The 23,254-nt window shown below is 26.3% G+C and overlaps 1 protein-coding gene across 2 annotated transcripts in view; it reads left to right on the top strand.

The window, feature by feature from the left end:
* The first annotated feature begins 346 nt into the window (after positions 1-346).
* The window catches only part of LOC132928473 (circadian locomoter output cycles protein kaput-like), a 39,956-nt gene continuing 17,048 nt past the window's right edge, over positions 347-23,254 (top strand). The window contains exons 1-2 of one of the 2 annotated variants that reach the window (XM_060993167.1): positions 347-882; positions 6,487-6,637. In XM_060993167.1, coding sequence (XP_060849150.1) covers positions 6,498-6,637 — 140 coding nt within the window. In that variant the 5' untranslated portion in view covers positions 347-882; positions 6,487-6,497. Of the gene's footprint in view, positions 883-6,486; positions 6,638-9,871; positions 11,175-23,254 lie in introns of those variants that run through there. The other variant, XM_060993166.1, reaches the window with a different exon arrangement.

The raw sequence follows: 23,254 nt of genomic DNA on the forward strand, positions 1-23,254 counted from the left end.
ATATCTTTTAGCCTAAAAGTTTTAGGTATGTGTTGTAATGGATGATTTATAAAATCGAAACTCATCGAAAAATTAATTGAAGAACATAATCGATTTATTTGTTTTATATTTGTATAGTATCTAGATATAGGCCTGCAATAACAATAACAGAACAATAGTTTATAACTAAATATTATTGAACAATGAACAGCGGCTATAAGTGGCAGCAGCACCTTAGAATATCAGAGTTCACTAATATAGTAATATTACTGAAGTATTGTAGTATTGCATAATGCATGATTTTTCGTTTTTTTTTTATTTGATTTTTTCTTCTATGATCGACTGAGTGATAATGGGACCATCAACAACAAACATGGCGTCTCATGGGTCGGGTCGGGTTTGTTGTCGTTCGTATGTAATCGTATAATAATTGAAATAATAATAATAATAATAACAATAATAGTAGTAATTAACAATAGTTATTACTTATTAAACTTACTTTATACTGTTTTGATAATCACGAATAACATTATCGTTTAACCTATTTCTACGTTGTTTCGTCTCGGTACTGGTGCATCTCGCTTGGATGACAATATTCGCTCAGTATTTTGGTGTGTGCGGGTTTCGTATGTGATTTCGGTGCGTTTAATTATATTATTGAAGGTTCGACACTAAGGTAGCTATTATGACGTGCAGTGTACGATCAAGGAACGATCAGTTATGTCGGTCGGTCGCAGAACTTATGGACAGATGTGCGACAAAGGTCTTTTAGACACGTCGTAAACGGACGACCCCCTCAAAACAAAATAGTTCAATTGGCGCACATATGAGCCGCACGATAAGACTGCACTACAAGACTGAACATCATCGCTTATAAGACTGACGAAAAAGCAATTTGTACAAGTATGTATGGTTTTATGTATTTATGTATAGTGTATACTATGTACTATTATAAGTTGTGTGTGTGTGTGTTTTTTTGTACTGTTACGATTGTAACGTTGGTGAATGGTGATGGTGTTTGCCGTGTAACATAACAGTTAACATTAATATTCTATCTACCTAGACTGTGTTATATGAAATTCTACACTTTGCTTAGTGCATCACTTACCTATATTTTACTAAGAATAAAATAACAAATAAGTGATTGGTATTTGATAGCTATTCATATAGCAATATTATTAACAGATTCTCTGATCAGACATCAACTAGGCTACATAAGAGAATAATGTTTTATGTACTTAGATATGTAGTGTGTTTTAAGTTTAGTTCTGCTCATTTTTTGTTCTTTATTAGTATTATCACATAAACAGACTAGCAGCTACTTAATTTTAAATAATACAAAAAATAACTAAGATTAAGATTTAGATATATTATGAACATAGTCTATATATTATAAATAATTTATTGATAGGTTGATAGGTAAATATTTTTTAGCGGTTATTTTTTTTTCATCCAGTTAAAAAAAAAATCGATGGCTAAGTGGAAGGAGGTATTAAACTGATTAATACAATATTATATTAATACATAACTGTTATATTAAAGTTTAATCAGCTGTACCTATTTGTGCAAACATAACATTTTTATAGTTTTATTTAAAAAAAATTTAACTATTATCAATTTTTATAGCGCATTCTATATTTTACAAGTTATTATTGTATGAATTCTGCAACATGTTTAATTTATTTTACATTAGCATCGAGGTTAATAAACCAACTATCTTAGATTGTTCTGTAGACACAAATTCTATTGAACTATATTTTTATCAACATTAATAATGTTGTATAACTGGGTAATTATTATTTTATATTGATATAGTAGTTAAAATGAATTTAACTAATAGGTATGTAGAGTTTTATTTTGTGAAATTATTACTTATGGTCTAAGATATTATGTACTGTACATACCTACTACATAAACTACAGTGGGTAATTACTAATTACAATATTCTTAAAGACAATATTAACAGTTTATTTTAACACTGTTGGAGTTTTTAGTATTAAAATATGTACCATCTTTCTATTTATAAATCAAGGTTAATTTTATAATTGAATAGTGTTTGTGATAGTCTTTATTTTGGGTGGTACCTACTCATTTCTTTAAAAACCTAGTTTTCTCTATGATTTTTGCTTTTTTAATGTGTTTAAATAATATTATGTTATCTTGTGCTTTTAAAATACAATATCTAGTCCAACTGCAACCTATAATATTATATTTGTGTGGGAAGTGATTTATATTCTATAGTTCTATACCATTTTGATCAACAGAAAATGTTTATCTAGTATTGATGTGGTTTTATTTATCAAACTACTTATAGTTGATATTATATTATACCTTTATCATGTTGAATTGGTATCACTGGAAACCTCTTCACTTACATTTCACTACGCTATTTAGATACTTGTATAACGCAGATCTGCTAGATCTTATTGTAATGCAAATTGTCAATTTATCAAAAAAAAAAAAAAAAAATAATTAACACTTAAATACCTACCTATAATATTTATTTGATATAAAATTTGTAATAAACTGATGTTATTAATAATATAGTTACTAAATTTTTTGTTTTGATTAACATACATAAAATTCTCAAAATTAATTTTTATTTTGTAAAGACTAGTTATCTGTTTTTTGTATGAATATTCCATGTTTTATTACCCACTACCATGAGCGTAGCTAGGATTTCAATCAGGGGGGCAGTGGCGTAGCCAACTTTAAATCATAAAAACTCAATTTTTTTTTAAAGTATTTATTTATAATATTATTTTTAAATTATAACAATGTCAATCGTCTAGAGTCTTCGCAAAATCTGCTTAGAATTGTCTGTTGCATTACAACTTGTGGTATAATAAATATAATTTAGTTTGAAGTCCAAAGGTAGGGCACTTGTTCCCCCCTGCTTCATACTCGCTACGCCCATATCCACTATAATATTAAATGCCTATATTTAGTTATAATTCTTAAAAAAAAATCTTTTAAACTAATGGATCTCATCTTGTAACTACTCATTGATACAACTATCATATTTTGTTATTTTATTATAATTCAAAAATAAATATTTATAGAGATTTAGAATTTTGATTAAATAGGTACTATCTATTTTGTAGATATAGTATATTTTCAAAATAATTTGGTTCTTTTTAAGTTAATACCATAGCGTTTAGATTTTAAATTTGGTAAAATTCGTCAAAACTTGAACTTTATTTGATCTTAAACACCCAAACACATGATTTTTTTCCCTGTCTAATATTATAGTAATATAGGATTGAACGGTTTTGTCTAATCATTTTCAATGTTACGGAGTTTTTGTGTCGAATTATTTTATTTGATCTTATAAATATATAGTTTTTATTTTTTTTACTTAGGAATTACTTATTTACTTTTTGTCTACTATCGACGTCTCTGAAATTATATGATAATTATGTTCATTAAGTGTTAAGTATATTAATTTTTGTTAGTATGTAAACCGATATCGATTATCGCCACACTTTTAAAGTACTCTATACTTCCTATGTTTTTAGCTATCTACTAAAATATATTAATTAACTTTTTCAGTATTAATTTTTTTTTCGAATAGATACATCCATTTTTCAACTCTTGTTTGTTATATTACGACACATTTTACAAAGCATAGTAAGTTATATATTAATATTTTGTACAAAGCACGTTAAAATCACAGAACAGAAAATGCCATATCAATTATTAAATTTTATTGAATTTCTGATAAAAATAATAAAATATAAGTCCGTTAAATTATATAACCAGGTCCAGTTGGCAGTTATCACGTAGAAAATTGATCTTAGAACTTTTTTTTTTAAACAGCATATCATATTATTAATATTATATAGGTAGGATATAGGTATTATAGCATCTACGGGATCTACCTATTCATCAAGTTATCTATATTATGTTATATATTATGAATGTATACACTATACAAATCGTAATAAAAATATGTTTTTTAAGAATTTTAAACCTATAGCGGCTAGTTTGAAATTTAAACTTATTGTCAATCTCTTAAATATAAAATATACATAAAAAAAATTGAAATATTTCTTGTTAAAATTTGCTTTTTTATTTTTTATATTTATAAAAAAATTGTTTTTGATACTCAATAATGTTGTATTTGCGGTAGGTGCGGGTTGGTGTAATGTGTAAAACTCGGTGTAAAAGAACTACTTGTATATTTTTGGTTCGCAATCGGTTTTCGTTTTTTAAAATTTTTTCACTTATAATAAGTTATTAACTTAACAATTTTACTACATCGATTTTAGTAATCAATGTATCTGGATATTTGACGAAGACTGCTTTAATTGAAAATAAGCTCATCATATTTAGGTGCTTGAAAATTATAATTTCACAAAACAATATTGTATTTTACATGTTTATAATAATATATATATATATAACAATTTTGCCTTTTATTATATTAAAATTCATAATCATTGTTATTTTTGCTTTAGTTCTATTTAGTGTAAACTCGTAGTATCGTTCATGTATAATACTATTCTAGACTTTTGTACTGGTCTAAATAGGTCAACAGCTATCGTTACTGACGCCGAATTCGTCCGATCAATAGTGTTCAGATTTCGCAGTTTATACTTGATGCACCAGTCCCCGCCGATATTTAACTTGATGCATTACTTTTACTATGCACTTCAAAATGTTCTGACATCGAGACATCCATGATTTTTTTTGTATCCACAATAAATGTTAACGTATTTATTTTAATACTGTTATTTATCTAATTTTGTTATTCTTTTTTAATGCACTAGGTATATATTATAAATTATATGTATTCTTCTTCATCTACGTCTAAGCTATCTGTGGGAAATTTAGGTTCATTGCTGTAACTTTTTTGAAACCTAACCTATCCTTAGTTCTTTAAAGTATTAATTTATATATTTAGGTTTTTCTAGACTTCTTGATTCATGTTGTGCTACATTACTATCTTTTAGGTTATTAAAGTCTTCCAGATATAATAATACGTACATATACTTATATTATGTTATTTATAATTTTTACGTTTTGTAATTATTCTAGATAATAAATTACGTGAGACTTATTACTATTGATATCCACTGGTATTATTAATGATAAAAATACTATGAAGTTCATTATTAGTTATTACTTATTACCTTCCCTTTTACCTATACTTATATATTCTCGGTGTTTTTAATTGTATACACTATAGTCGATAAAATGTTTTAAAACTAATAATGGTTTTGAAAAACAGTATTTTAAATTAATTTATTTGTATTAATACGTATTATCTGAATTTTTTTGTAAGTAATCCATCTATAGAATTTTAATCTTTGAATATCCTATATGCACACGCGCAGTAAATTAAAAAATGGTAATTCCTCTTTACATCTTTACAATTCACAATCAGCAAATTACTTTTGTTAATCAATGAATATTATTATGATTTGTTTTTTTATGCATTTATAAATGCTGTGTAAAATCTTTTGAAAATATGATCGAAGATGATAAAACCTTATCTTTGTTTGAAATATTAAATCTCAATTTTCTATTTTCTTTTTTTACCATTTAATATTATCAACTTGAATCAGTTTTATACAATCTGTTTTTTTTTTACATTTTTACCACCAAGTATAAACGTTTTTGTGTGGTTTTTAACTATAAAAGTATTTCTTCTATTCTTATAAATAAAAATCGATAATTATCTTAACCACTTATGATTTGATATGTCGATTAATAGTTTCCATTCCTTTTTAAAGTTGCATACTTTTTTATTTTTAGTATGAAATACGTGGGTACAGTAGTACATGACTACCATATGATTAATTATTGTTATGACTTGAGAATTATGATTAGAATGCGTATACAAGGAAACGAAAATATCTGAGAAAAAATCTTATACTTAAGTACATTTTACTATTCTATTATACGAATTGCACTTTAAAATACATACAATCTAATTAATAAAAATAAATTATAAAGTAAAATGGATATTATGGTTGTATTTAAAATATTTTATTTTTTAATAAATTTTGGTATAACACGTAAACAAATATTATTCACATAATAAACATGTTGTCATCATACAAATATATATAATGAAAGTTTTTTTATATATATTTGTTATTTATACTGACTAGTAGATTATTGAAATGTACGGTATTTTTAAAGTTTTTATTTCAATAAATATTAAAGACCTAATTATTTATTTTATTAAGTATTCAACGTTGGGTTTATTTTCTACTTACAAATAATTTTCTAAAGTTAGTGTCTAAAAGATAACAAAAACAACAGAAATAATTTTAATTCTAAAAAAATAATAGTAATAATACATCATTATAATTTATATATCTTGTAAAACATTAATGTTAATTTATAGACACTAACTTAAATACATTCCGTGTTCGGTATTGCTTATAACTTATAAGTTTATCACGTAAAAATATAATTTATCATTTGTTACAAATTACAATTTTTGGGCCCAACCGACAAATATTTGACTTGCTCTATTTATTGAATATTTTCTAGGTATAGCAGTCATGGAGGACAATAGCAACTTGTCTCGTGTTGATGATTGCGGCGATGGCGAAGAAGAAGAACGAGAGCAAGGAATAGACAGTAAAAAGTCTACTTCATCCCGATATAGTGCAGAAGGAACTGTATGCTCAAATCCACCAAGGTAAGGAAGTATTTTTTTATGATACGTTTTCTTAAATATAAATCCTTAGTTTTTAACATATAGATAGGTAATGATTATTTTTTTACATAAAATTCATATTTTTCACAATGAAAATGAAACATTATTAGGTAGGTAGTAATAAAACTTAATACGCGTATTTTCACTATGGACAGTAAGGTCTACTAATTTATAACTTATCACATAATTGTTTTGATATTTTTAGTTAAAAACATTCCATATTAAAAAAAGTGAGAAAGTAAGTATCTGCTTTGCTTTATCATAGGAGTTGAGTGAACCTCGTCATTGTGTAAGTCACTGTAATTAAATGTTAAATTTGAATTCGATTTAAAAAAAAAAAAAACGATCCTGAGCGAAAACGATCATTTTTTCCTATACTACTAAGTACTAATACAGTACTAATATACTAAGTATATTTTGAAGATGTATCTTTTGACATTTTTATCAAAGTAATTTATATTACTATTATTATATTATGATTAGTTTATTTGATTTTTCTGAAAATATTGCATTATTCATTATTTATTATATTATTGTAATAATATATACTCATAATATTCATGTTATTTTGTATTGTTATTAACTTTTGTATCAATATCCACTTTACCATAGGACGATATAAGTATAGACAAATTAAAATTAATCTAAACGTTTCGAACATGTCATTGTGTATAGACTGCAGTATAGTCTAGGACCTAGGTATATAAAATATATAATAATATATGTTAAAGTTTCAAGTACCCGTGAATAATATTTTTTAATGCAATAACAAAATGATTAAAATTTTTATTATTTATTTAAATATTTAATTTCATCTAAATTTAAACATCAAAATAAATTATGTCCATAAAAAATTTCGTTATAATATTTTTTAGATTTATTTTTAGTATGAATTGCTTATGAGGAACTTTGTATTATAAATTTATACTTAGCTATACAAATTATACGACATATTATTATAAATTATACGTCAAAATTCTAACTTAAAACAGTTCAAACGCTCATAAAAAATTATTGTTAATTTACGCTGAACTTTCTTTTTAGTTCTAATAATATAACATATTATGAGGAATTTTGTATTGCATTTTTAAGCTTTTCGAGCAAGCTAAAGATTTTTATGGACAATAAATGGTCAATAAACTGACAATTTTAAATGTGTTTAAATTATTCAAAAAATTCAAAATATTTTTAATATTTATCATATTCATGTATGCATACATATAGAAAGTGCTAATATAAATATTTAGTCAACAATTTCCGTTTTCCTATTTTTACTAAATTTGTTTTTGTTTTTTTCAAGTGTTAAAAATAGTATTTGGAATTTCTTATTTTTAACCCCCCAAAAATATCTACTAAATTAAATTTTTTTTACCAGAAAAGATATTGAAGTTAAAAATCTAAACATTTATACAGCTCTGAAAAGTAATGAGTAAATTACTAATGACAGTTACTAAAATTACATGTCATATATGCGATACATCCATTGTAAATTCGTCGCTTTTTAATTTTTATAGAATCTAAAATAATGGATCCAAATATCTAATTAATACATTAATCTATATTAATTTTAATTTATGTTGATAGTAAATTAATTTTTTTCACAATGCATTAGATATTTATAGACTACATTTGTAAACTATATACCTATATTATGAATACGGAATAATTGTGTTTTTGTTATATATTTATGTTATTAATGCACATAATAATCGTATAAATTATAATTATATTTTTTCGTTCGAATCTTTAAATTCAAAATTGAAAAGTTTTATTTAGACAGAAATCTATCAAATATGTTTGGATTCAATCAAGATTAATTCACCGTTAATAATACATTTGTCTACAAACTTCCCACTTAAACATAAGTTAATATTTATTATACTTGGACCATTTCTACGAATTATAAAAGTTGATGGACTAATATTACTAAATTTTTAAAATAACCATATCCTCAAACTTCTTATAATGTACGTATTATCCTTAGTATATTATAATGTTAAATAATTAAAAAACGGCATGTCTGAATTTTGATTTCGATGCAACAAAATGTTTAGAAAAATTATCCGTTAAATATTTTACAGTTATAAATGGACGTTCGCATCTATTTTAATCTATTTTATTAACAGCGTTTTTTTATGAAATAAGAGTGAGCATGCTTGATATATGACTGCTTACATTTTATTTTATGATTGTGACAATGGTTATTATTATTATTTTTTGTGATAGTAGTAAAGGGTGAAATTTTATAATCGGCAGGGTAGGCCAAACTTAACCGGCAGAGGTGTATACTGTATACAACTATTTTCTGATCATATTAAAAGTAATCACCCAGATGTATACTTGTTGTACAACAACTTGTTGGTTATAGATTTTAATGTATGTTCATCAACTTAACATTTTTAAATATTCCTATAAAATATATATTATAGTGAACTGAACTCTATTCGGAAAATGTACAATATTATATTTATAAGTTATAATATGCCATTATATTTTGCATAGAGGTGAGCGAAATGAGACGCTTGTCCTCCAACTGGTTTTTATATCCTGTCCGGATTTTTAAATGCATTCATGCAACAAATTAAAATAATTTAAAATTACATATTTAACCTAACCTACCTATATTATCTAGTATACTAGTTTACATACGCCCTACGTAGATATAGCAATTTTTTCATTTTAATATGACATTGCGTTTTGCTTCATTTAACGGGTTGCTGAATAATACTTTTTATTTTTCATAGTAATTACCTCGTTAAATTCTTTTAATTTTTTACGTTAACTTAATTTAGATGTACATTCTCTAGCGAGTTTTCAATTATTACTCAAAGTTAAATCAATAAATAAATGACACATTCAAATGGTATAGTAAATGAATATGTGGTTATTGGCGGTCTGGGTCAAAAATTGAAACCTCCTAGTCGCAAGACATAATTTATCATATTGATTCGGTGGCGATACCTCTTGTCGCAGAATCGTTTAATTATGTAATAACTTACAATTACCGCGTACAATATAATAATTAACAAGTCAAAAATCATAATATTTATAATATTATATACAATAGGTATGGGTCAGTATCGCGATCAGTGTATCCTTCCTCTGGGTCGCCACAGACCCTGACCTCGGGTCACGAGAATTGCATAGTTACCGTCGGCGGCGTGACGGTGCAACGGCGGAGACCCGTTGGCCGTCTCGCGCGGGCGCGCCGCGCGCGATGCACAAAACGCTGCGTCACGCGCGCACCTAGAGCATCGCCAAGCGACCGGTGCAGTGTTGCCGCCGCGGGAGACAGGTCGAGCGAGCGCGCGCGCGCATGCTCGCCGCCCGTAATGTTACGGTGCGCAAGCCCGGCTGCACTGCAGGACCGGACCACGCGCGCATACGCGACGGGACGACCCACCGGCGGAGGCGGTCCGGTCCGCCTGCCCGCGATTTTTTCCCTTTCTTCAATGTGTCAATGTCGAGCGATTCGCCACGGCCGCCAGAAGTAGTCACCGAGTCGGAAGCAACATGTGCTGTACACGCGATTCCGAGTTGAGTGCGGTTAGGGTTTTTGACGCTCGTGCCGCCGACGAAGCCGTTACCGCGCTCTGCCGCTAACCATCGCCGGTAATATTATTATTATTAGTGTCCTGACCGTTTTATTCGTGAGTCTCTCGCCGCTTCCGGTCACTATACATCGTATAGTATTGTTGTTTCGTGATTTTCATCCGTTTTTGTGTGTTTCGTCCCTTCCGAACGTTAAAACAATTTGAAAAATCCAAAAACTGGCGCATCGGTACAAGAACGATTTTTACGGAGGCGTCATGTTTCCGGGCGGTTGTTGCGACGATCCCGCGACGTTACCGCCGTCCACGTACGCGGGCGGCGAAATGATGCCTCTCGCCGTAACTGGTTTTGCACCGACCACCACATTAGACCGCCATCATCACCCATTCGCGCCACATCTTCAGCCGCACCACCAGCACAGAAACCCGCAGTCTTCGTACCACCAACTCCGTGACTCGCAGATGCAGCACCGCGACCACAGAACTATGTGCGCCGCGATGTCTTCGTCTCCGGTCACGTCGTTGGATAACGGCTACCGTTCCATGTCATCGTCGTCACTGTCATCACCCATGTCATCCTCGTCGTCGTTGTCGCCCTTGTCGTACCGACCGGTCTACTCGCCCAATCAACCGTCGTACGACTGCCACGGCGTGCCCGCTCATCCATCGGTGGCCGACTTCCCGCCACAGCCGCACAACCAATATTACATGACTTACGACAATAATCTTCCCCCGTTAGTCGGCCACAACGACGCGCAAATGCCAGTGCCCACACAGTTGTCGAGCCACACTACACAAAACAACAACAACTATTACAACAATAACAACAGCAACAACAACAACAACAACAATAACAACAACTACAACAACTACAACATCAAATACAACAACATCAACAATAACAACAACCCTTATACTGATCGGTACGAATACCGGGACTCGGTCGCCGATAAACCCGCTGCAAACAAGTAATAATAATAATAAATAATATTATGTTATGCTAAATTTATCATCCACCTGCTTTGTTAAGTGTACACTGGATTTTCATATATAACGGTGGCCCCTTAGAGTGAAATGTTTTCACAACACACCATTAAAAGATAACACCTTGATCTGCTTTGGTTTATCGGGAAATATTATATTTTTCCCGCCGTATCAGTCGGCGCTCAGTGATTCAATGAAATTAATAGTAATACAATTATTATAATGAGTGCCTACTTGAATTTAAAAAAAAAAAAAAAAACAATGAAATCCATTACATTTTTTGTCTACTTCTGGCCTAGTGGTATTTGGGTGTAAGTTGTAAGGTGTGTTATACCATATACAAAGAAAATTTAAAATGTCGACAATGTTAACGGAGAGATTTTCGGACTCGAGTGTTCTCTGTAGTTAGATTTTTATGCAATTCATAATATAATATATTATAATGTATACCCATAATAAGTTGTGTGTATGTTAATTTAATCACATAGTCACATCTCTAGCAATTTTCATAACAATTTAGAAATTTCGATTTGTTGTTATTTCTTTTTCTCAATCTTTTTCTAAGTTTATGGTTTAATTGTAATAATTTTGTGTGATCGAAAAAATTATAAAAATTCATCCATATTATTATTATTCACATCAGTTATGTTTTTCATCTTGTACATTTCTTTCAAAAGTTATTCATGACTCCATACTCATTAATTTAATCTCAGAACAATTTTCAAAGGTAAATAATACCTGTAATTTATTAATTATTCTGTAATATATAGGTCATTTGATTTAAAAATTGCTTTCTACGCAATAATATCAGAAATTGTGTTAACCAATAGCTAGTTAACTTATACGTTGTACTTTTTTAAAGCGCTTGAACAAAGTATGTATTGTTTTCGAATTAAGTGTTTATTTATTAAAATATTTTTGAAAACATCCATTGAAGTAATAAATTTGGTTGTTGTGTCGTTCTGTATAATTTTATACATTAATTATGAACTAAATTTAACTTTCTGTATGTCTGAAATGAATACAATTCTTATTTAATAAATAATAGTTGCATTGTTAGATGAGTTTTAAATATTAATACAAAATTAGTCATTCTATTATAATAATATGTAATTCATTCTAAAATATGTTGTGAAATTTTAATCTGCATCAGTACTTATGTATGTATTTTTACCCTTTTGACATTTATACATCATTTTAACAATTGTATGTTAGTACATTGATAAAATAGAAGAAATTATTTTTATTATTATATTACGTTACCTAACCACTATAGTTTTATGATCTGTATATTATATCGGTAAATTGTAATATACATATATTTATACTTATTTATATATCTATTCATGTGTGTGATAAATTTATGAATACATTTTAATATATATTTAATCTAAACTCTTGTTTCTAATGAAGAACTTGTATTGAAATTGAATATAATATGGACAAAATTCCTGGAAAGTATGAATAGTTCCTACGCGCTGGCTCGTTATAAGGGAACAGAACAATTTTCGATAAAAATATAAAATTACAAGCTTTTATTCGGAAACAAGTCATTTTTAAAAATACGTTTCTTTGAAATAAGTCTTATAAAATTATTCCCTTCAATATATTAGTACCTATATTATTCAATGTATTAACATTTTTCTCTTTAAGTTATAATCAGTCTTCATAGTTCCTTTTTTCTTTGTACGATTTATATCCAGGTACATATACCTGTTATTTTAGTTTACGTTTCTGACGTCAAATATAAAACTGTTTTCAATGATTTTCGTTTCCCATATAATATGTATAATATCCACTGCAATATAAAAATATATCGATTGTCTGCCCTAGTAAAACATCAAAACATAGTTTAATAATTCTTCGACTTAAGAATTTTAAACATTATTAAGTTGAAAATAACAAGTTTATTCTTTATTATTATTTTTTACTATTTAATAATGTATTTTTATAATTTTATTAGGACTTTTTTATATTGTATTCAATAATGAAAATTCAAAAACTATTTATATTTAATTTAAGAGTAATTCGTTATAAAAAAAACATAACGTAGCATTAGGTACCTACTAAATTATAGTCGAAAATACTGACACTAAAATTGTTAATCTAATAATTTTAAAAGTTTAAATTTTAGTATTTTGAGAAGTTAAGTGTGTATGTACAAAAGATATTTAAAAATTTCTATTTTATCATAGTTTTGTGGTTACTATTTGGGTAATCGAAAAATGGGTTTTCAACTGTCTGTTTGAGTTATTTAGTTATTTTTTTATTTTATTTTCGGTATAGTACAAAGCTACAAAATACTGTTCTTTGTGTTTTAGCTATAAAACTACCTATAAAGTTTGCCCTTGTCCAGGTATTATGTATATAACGCACTCCTTCACTTTTTTTATTAGATGTTGTGGTTTTAGTTGACTAATCTAAATTGTTATTGTGTTAGCAACAAATGTACGGCTATAGGTACATTAATGTATTTTCAAAAATAATTTATGGTATCAAATTGTATAATTTTTGAACCATTTTTACTAGGTAATAAGTCAGTTGAACAAAAAAAAAATAAAAAAAATACGAACATTTCTATAGTGATAGAGTTTACATTTGTAAATATGCATTGTTAAATATTTATCAAAATGTTGAATAAATCATGACTAATTCCTTTTTGTATTTTGAAATGTGAACATTTTTATCTTTTAGAGTACTTTATAAAATTTCTTTCTATAGTTTTCAACTATAGGTAACAAATATGTTATCTGTAAGATATCAATCGTCTGTATATCAAATTTAAAATTTAATAAATTACCTAATTATAATAAAATCATAGCTTTTATAGTTTATTGTTACTAATATATAATATTCGAGAACGACTTAGTATGACTATAATATTAAACGTAATATAATATTTATAATAGTTTGTACAATCAAAAATGTCTTATCTTTCTATTAGACTTGTTGATTGTTTATCTTTAAAAAATATTAGAAATAGATATTTAATGAACTATAAAATCTTGAAAATACATAATTTATTATAATGTCCATAATGTCGTCTTACGAGATTTTCCGGTGGTTGAACTATAAGTATATACATTTTTATATAGAATTATTTTCAATTGATTCAAATATAATATTAAAATAGCTTTTTTTGTTATACAAGAAAGGTTTAATTGATTTTCATAAACTTTGGAGTGCGCATTAGAAATGCAAAAAAACTATATTAAATACAAACACTATTATATAATTTTTGACTAGATGCCAAAAACACATTTATTATTCAAAAATATAAATAAATAAAATACTTGATTTATGTAATAGTATTGTACCTAATATATCTAATAAACAAACTTGTTCTGCTTGAATTCTGAGAAAATCGATGTGTCATTTACGGGTTTTAGTGAATTTTATAGGTTTTCTTGTTTTCTTGTTATTATTTTTATGATTAACATGGTAGTTTTATTATACTCTTTTTAAGGAACATTTTATCGAAAATAATGCTTTTTTGACTTCATATTTTTGAATTGGTGTAATACAATACATAACTGTATTATAGCGTAGACATAATAATAATATATTATGTAGGTTACATTTTTGATACAAACTTTTGAAAATATTCAGTCATGATTTCTTAAAATTGTAATTTTTGCCAGTAAATTATTGATCTGATTATTATTTATTAATTATTATTGTTGCGAACCACACATATGTGTTAATATTTCTACTTGAATTTAAATTGTATTAATCACGTCTTGTAGTAATCCTTCAAATATCATTCTCTTCGTTGTAATAAACTGTCGACAAACGTTTATGTATGATAAATAGTTTTGTAACTATTGATATGCGTGTTTTGCACGTTATTGTTAAACCAATTTTTGTAATTTTAATTTATTTTATCTTACCTATCGAATTATCGACGTATCATTGCGTGATAAAATACCGAAGCAAATAAATAGCATACAAATTCTTAAAACATTAGAAAACCATTCAATCCATTTAACTCGCTTGATTACCTTGTTGGTCATAACATAATTAATATTATTAAATATCAATATGTACAATGTATTCTATAGATTTAACATTTAAATATTCGGTAAATTTTAGAATAATAAAGCCAATGGTGCTTATAGCATATTTAATTAAAAAAAAATAATGAATACAATAAATCTTGTAATTAAATTTACAGTTCAACACATAAGAAATAAAAATTAAATATTTGTGAATTATTTAGTTAGTTTATAATCAACTTAAAAATAATTTAATTTTATTAAACAATTAATTACAAATATTAAAATTGATTCAAACTAATTGTCATTAGAAGAAAATCTTTTAATTTAGTTAGAGTAATACGAGTATGTGATACATTAAATAAAATAAAATAATAATGTATCAAATCTATTCAATGGTAAATATTGGAGTAGATATCTATACATTTTCTACGTGGCTTTCTTTGGTCACACGTACAACACATATTTTTTTACAAAGTATTAATGTAATAAATTGAAATATTTTTTTTTGTATGAAACCATACAGTTTTAATTTCTTATTCCAAAGCATAATTTTTTCTGAGAATTTAAATGTATTAAATAATTTTAGTATTTAAATGTTTAATAAGGTTTCAATGTATAGTAGACCAACATTTCGGGGTTCTTTTGTGTTGTTACTGCTCATCTAAATTTTATTTATATTTTAAATACTTTTATACTTTATAATATAACTAATTAACAAATTTTTCTAAATTTGATTATATGAATTGAAATTATCAGTCGAGTAATATCCTGCTTCGTAATACAATTATAAAAAATAAATGTTATTAATTTTCAAAAAATTAATCGTAAACTTTTGTTTACCTTTAACATAATTGTCTTGTATATATATATTTTTTTCAAATTTCCATTAACATAATATAAAAATAAATCTTATATACATTCTTATAATTTACTCACTTAAATAACACTACTTTGATTTCAAAAAAATGTACAGTTATTTCGTGGCACTTATCCCAATCGCATCTGACGTCACAAAAAGCCATTCTCGATCTTACTGAATTAACTTTTTAAATATCCATAGTATTCATTACGTGGCAAATATATAGTTTACTTAGAGCACAAACTAAATGTCATTGATTAATATTTCGGATTATAATACGACATAAACAATTGAAAAATCATCTTTTGTCTATTTTATTCATAGTTTAATTTATTTTGTAGTGTCTTGTTAATATTACTAGGCACAGTTGAATTTAATATTAATGCATATTATATATAATAAAAATGCTCTAGTTTTTATGTACTTACAATGAATTAAAAAAAATCTAAAAATTATAATGGATAATAATTGGTAATCGTATTATTCTAAATAGTCTTATTATTAATAATATAATACGATGCTTTACAAAAAATTCGTTTTTAACTATTGTTTTTATGAAAAATGCACTACATGTATTTATTTTTTTAGTCTAACTTAGGTAATCATCAAGTGTATAATTAACAACTTATCTTTTGTTTTTGTAGTCTGAAATTAGAGATTAAAAACTGAACTCGTCTTTTTTTAAATGAGACTAGATAAATAAGACTTGTATTGTAAATTGACAAATATAATCCATTTTTATTAGTATTTTATTGTAATAATTATAATAAAAGTATTATATTACAAAGCAGGCAAATATTTTTCTTTGTGCAGTGCAAAGGTACTTCAAAAATGTAATCAATTAAATATACAACACTTATCAAAGGTCATTCAATAAAATGTTTATTTTATATGATTTACATATTCCCATGTTTACTTGATTGATATTATTAAGTTTAAATGTATAACAAAAAGTTTATAAACTTTATAAAAATACTGTTATTAATTGCCGTTCATGTGTGAATTATAATTTAATCAAAAATCCTATGGGTGCTATTCATTAATTTTATAATATTTTTATGAAATTTTAATTTAATTTTTGTCATTAATTAATATCAACAATGGCCAAACATTATAATGTATTGATTACGATATTAAATATTGTGTACAAATATCTGTCGAGTGATTAGCATATTATGTGGTGATATATCATCTTTAATATTTTAAATATTAAAATGTATATCAATGTAAGTTAAGTACCTACCGATGAGATTTCCCAAGTGCATTCAATAAACAAAAGTTGAAATCGTTTTATTATTATATTATTATCATTCGTCTAGTTCAGTTTACGCAATTAAATTATATCATGTTTTCGACTGAATGGTTATCCATAATATGCAATCTGACGCCATATCATTGCAATTATTATATACATGCATTTTAATCACTATGCACATTCAACTACAACATATTATGCATAATAATACATACGTCTGCGTACTACGTATATAATGTATGTAACTACTATATATACATACAGGGTCATTTAAATTGTTATCTACAGAAATTTATAGTTAGGGATTATATAAGATTCTTTAACGTGTGCAATTCCCCCTTAGTTTCGCGTAACTTGTAGGTTAAATAGACGCAACTGTACAGGTGAGTGCATAGTATACATGATCGCATATTTACCATTATAATATTTTATATTATTATTTTGAACGATGCAGTCTCTTTATAAAAAAATATTGTGCACTGAAATAATCCTTCAATGTTCGTTTGTATGTTAACCTTGATATTATTTCACTAATTCTACCAAACATTTTATATATTGTTTCCATTTTTATCATTATGTATGCACATAGCACATATAATATATATACTCGTATTTACATTGGTTTCATCATATGTAAATTGATTCTATCTAACTTTGTCTCACTTGGACGTTTCTCCCACTTAATCACTTTAGTATATTTACAATTTATGATTATGCAATCAAAACAAATGCACACGTATACGATTCTACATTTCATTATTGTCTAAAGTGCGTCTAATGCACATTATACAACCGGATTGAAGTTGTTATACATGATGTATAATAATAATAATAATAATAATTAAAATAATATTTTAGATTTTTATTTGTTTTTGGGGGCCATATGTGATTTGCGCTTAGTGAAATAGGAAAATTGTTTATTTTGCCCAATTCATTAATGGTATGAATTTCTGTACATTGAATTGTTCCCGCCGTTTAAATTAATATTATTTTTATGATAGCCATTTAGTACGGAAAGACACTAAGAGATGCGGTGTTTTCTATGATGCTTAAAAAATAGTTTTTTTTTTTGTTAAAATGAAAGATGGAAAACCGTTTGTATGTATAATAGTGCATTCATGATTCAACATCGGTCTATACCAGGGGCGGCCAAACGGTCGATCGTGGATAATTTCAAAGTCGGTCATGTTAGAATTTATTTTTAATAATTAGTAATTAGTTTATAAAACTTGTATATAATTATTATAATTATTCAATAATAAAAAAAATGTCTATGGAAGTCGATCTTCAAAGGTGAAGTATATTTTTAGTAGATCATGACCAACCCTTTAGTCACCCCTAGTCTATACACTTAAATTGTTGTATGTATAAAAACAGCAATTTGTACGAAACAAAATATATTTTAAATCTAGGTATATGCGGAGTTTAGTAGGTTTATCAAAAAAAAAAAAAAATAAAAAGATTACTTAATGAATAATATAAAAATAATTAAATGATTGATAAATTGTAATTACTGATTATCGTAAAAAAGTATTTAAATTGTTGAATTAGTAGTTATTTAAAAATGAAAAAAAAATTGTAACTATACATCTTCACATACTGCAGAGCTCTTATACCTTTTTTTGTACTCGACAATATTTGCACGTGTTTTTAAATTTATCAAACTCATCTATATATTATACGACCAATGGGCTTTAAAAAAGGACTTCGTGGTACGTGCCTCTTGGACCCCCTTCTGTAAATACGCCACTGGACATGAGATAAACAATAAACAAGATTTTTATTAGTAGTAAAAGTATTTTGTATCACTGGAATTGTATTCAAAGAATTGATTGGTAATTTTTAAATCGTACACATTTTATAAAATTATCATCACTTTTGATGATGCCATTGTTCTTCAAGTCTTAGTATCGAATATTGATGTCGTTTTGGACTTGTTATTGTAAGCAAACATACATCTCATGAAATAGATTAAATTAGTATTGTTAATGATTACATTTTTACGTACTGTAAATAAGTTTCAATAGTACGTGGTTGTGTTTATACAAATATTTTTGTTTTTTTATCCAATTTCAGTTAAAAACCAGATAATATTTTATAATTTGTTTTATTTTATTTAAATTAAAAATTTATTTTATATAAAATTTGAATTGTTCAGTTATATAATAATATAGGATACATATGCAAAATAATATTCATGTCATATAACATGTTGGTTGTCAAAGATAATAACTAATAAGTCAAAAATCAAATTGCATTCTTAATAAATTTATCGGCGCTATATTGCTGATATATTAAGCAACGCTCGGATGGAATCACCGACAGATAAAGGAAATAATAGTATCTAGTATATTTATTGATCAAAATATGTAATTTATCTTGAATTTTTTATTATGATAGTTATTTGAGGTATATTTTGTGGTAAAAAGTTTATCGTTTGTGTATTTATTCAATAAATTATTGTTATATCGTATATATTATGATCAAAATAATACGAATAAAGAATTAAATACAATTGTTCATTAATATTGTAATACATATTATATAGTTATAATTCACCATTTGACAGTAATTTCAGTAATATTTCAATATTTTAAAATAAACTTGGTTTATTTTTATTTTTTTATAAAAGTTAAAAAATTATTATTTGTTAATTTATTTGTTTTTCTATTTTATCGCACTCACTTTGTATTGACAAATCATAATTTAAAGTTCACGTGCAAAGTTTTAAACTGTAAAATATAACAGGTTCATCATAAATCAACTTTTAAAGACGAATTGAATGGAAATTTCGGGGGAATTTGAGAAATAAAACATAATGTAAATATGTTAATAGTTCACTTATTTATTTATAGATTAATCTGAAAATTTGTGTACATTTACGAGTATATTTAACTATAATTCTCGAAATTAACGTATTTACGTCATAGGTATAACTATAATTTTTATACAATTTAATGAATTTAATAATGAAATTAATTTTACATTGTTTATTATTTTTAAATGGTGGATGCAAATAAACATTCAACGAATTATTCGTTGTTTTCATTGTTTTAATTGGACAAATGATTTATTGTTTTTTTTTTTAGAGTCTGCTGTCTAAACACTGCCCTCCACCACCCTATATTGTCGTCGCTTCATCATCAAAATATACTTTAACAATCTTATCTTTTTTTATACTTCCAATATTCGTTCTTGCACAAATTAACTACGTGATCAAATAAAAATTATATTAACCAAGAGGGAAGGGAGGCAACTATTCCCTCTAAAATTGTCACTGTAAGCACATGATTACTTTGCTTAAAATATGCATTCGATCAACTCGGAATTTGCTACGTATATAGTAAACTGAAATATTGATTTTTTTTGTTTTAAACAAAATCCTATTTTATTTTCATGTAACAATTATAACTGTTCGATTTCAATGTTTAGTTCGCTTTATTTCGCAACTGGTACATGGAATATTTATAGAGATAACAACTATACTGACGAATAGAAGTGCGCAGTTAAAAATACAAATAAAATTACTTGCAACTAGAACATTCTTAAAATTTTTAAGATGCCTAGTTCAATTTGTTTTACAGTAGTGAAAACAAAGATCTAGAACACTAATGAAACAATTCACACCCGAGTACCTAACGCACATCACTGTTACATAATAATAATATTCTGTATATTCTACAGAATTATATACTTTTAGATTTTTAAACATATGTTTAGACATTTTATGTCATCATTGTGTCCATCTGTATATTTAGTCCGATTGATACGTTGTTTTAGTTACCAATACCTATTAATAAATATTCATAATTTATTTATTTATTTTTTTTAATTTAAAAATGTATGGATAATATTTAACTAATGGTAAAGATAAATTTGGATTAAATAAATAAAATGTATAGTTATAGTGGTTGTAATCGAAGAAAATTTAATATAAACTCATATTAGTCAATAATAATCATAAAAAAATATGAGTATTTAATATAAATTCCTACTGTTTAATATTAAAAAATACTAAAATATATCAAAGAAAAAAAAATAATAAATATTTTTTTTCTCTATTAGCTCTTTATTATAAGCTAATTAAGATGTTTAATTTAATTAAGTCTATATTAAATTAGTAAATAAGTATATTATAGAAACAAATCGTTTAAACATTATTTATGTAATTATACTCTATTGTTTAAAGTACTTTAAAAACTGGGAATTTAGTACGTTCGCATAGAGGTCATTCCTTACTTGTCTACATTTTGAATGATTTTTGTATTGCAACTTCTTTTCTTTCTTTTAAAGTCATAATTATTTTTATTTAATAGATTCAATTTTATTAAGACTGTGAACATTTTAATTAATTATAATACTTAATAATTTTAACAGCTAAATCCTCATGACTTCATATTATATGTTTTGCATGCTAAGTGGAAAATATAACATTTGATACCAATAACTCGATAAGAGTAAAGTTTAAATATGTGTATTCTAACAACACAAATATATTCAGATTATAATCAAGTAACCATTATTGTGAACAATGTCATTTGAAGTTCTCAAACATACGTTTATGTTTTATGCAAACTAACTAAATAAATAGCTGAACAGAAATTCCACACACACGCGTTCTTGCCCTTTTACATTGTATACTGTACACTATACGTCTATATACACCGTCATAATAGTATAATGCTATCAAGGATTGACAAATAGGTAAATGTTATGCTCTTCTAATAATAACAAAAGTTAGAATTGATTTTATCTCTAAGTGTAGTATTCCATAGACAAATCTTTGTCATCCATAGGCCTCGTATAGTTGTAATCCCAATATCGAAGTGTTCGTGAGATTTTTGTTTTATTTTATATGAGTATATGTTTAAAATGCTTGTATAAAGCTTTTATGATTTCTGTTAAATTATTGTTCTTTTTACACACGTATAATTTCTTTGTAGCAATATTTTCATAATATGTGTAGGTACCACCTACCTGCAAGTTGTTTAGTCTCACTGTCTAGCCAATAATGTATGTATAATTATGGCTAATGTTATCACTTATCAGTATAGTTATTGATACAAAGGCCACATAAATATATAATAACGTACGTATATTATCCGACGGCTAGGTGGATGAAATTTTTATGTTAGTAAATGTGTGACCCTTTCTAGTAAATAGTCGCTGATGATTGACACAGATACAAACTACCATTTGTAAAAATGACATACGTCACGACATATTGTATTATTATTTATTTTTAATTCATTCATTCATTTTTTATTTTAGTAGTAGGTATATATGTATATAATGATAATAATATGTAATAAAATTTATGACTTAAGCCAAGTCGTGTAAAACATAAAGTAAGTATTTAAGTATACCCGTATACTTAAATATGTCTGTATAGCTGGAGAGTAGACACAGTAGTCACCTCAGTTTCAATCGGTGGCCATTGATAAAACTATATATATATATCAATTCTTACATATAATTATTATTCTTGTAAAGTACAGGTCTGTGTATACCATGTATATGACGTGTATCTTTATAAAATGCTATTAAGGTACATTATTGCTGTTTATATTATCGAATATTTTTTTGTTTTTGTGTTAGTTATTTTAATGGATCGTAATCGTTTTTACGTAAATATTGTTATATATACATATATATATATATATATATATATATATTGAAACTACAAGCAAATAAAACAAACCCATTAATTTTTTTCGATATTTTGTTTTCCATAATTACAATAACATATTGTCTAAAACAGCGGTTCCCAACCTGTGATACGGCAGAAAGCTCGTAGGTGTTACGCACAGACATTTTTTGATTAGGAAAAAAAAGATTTTAATACAGATTTACTTATATAAATTGACCTATGTAATGGCCAGGTCACATTGTGGGTAGTATTTTTGCTGTCAAAACCGCTATATATTATGTAAAATACTGTAATTTTATTTG

Source organism: Rhopalosiphum padi, chromosome 4, assembly GCF_020882245.1.
Source record: "Rhopalosiphum padi isolate XX-2018 chromosome 4, ASM2088224v1, whole genome shotgun sequence".
Taxonomy (NCBI): domain Eukaryota; kingdom Metazoa; phylum Arthropoda; class Insecta; order Hemiptera; family Aphididae; genus Rhopalosiphum; species Rhopalosiphum padi.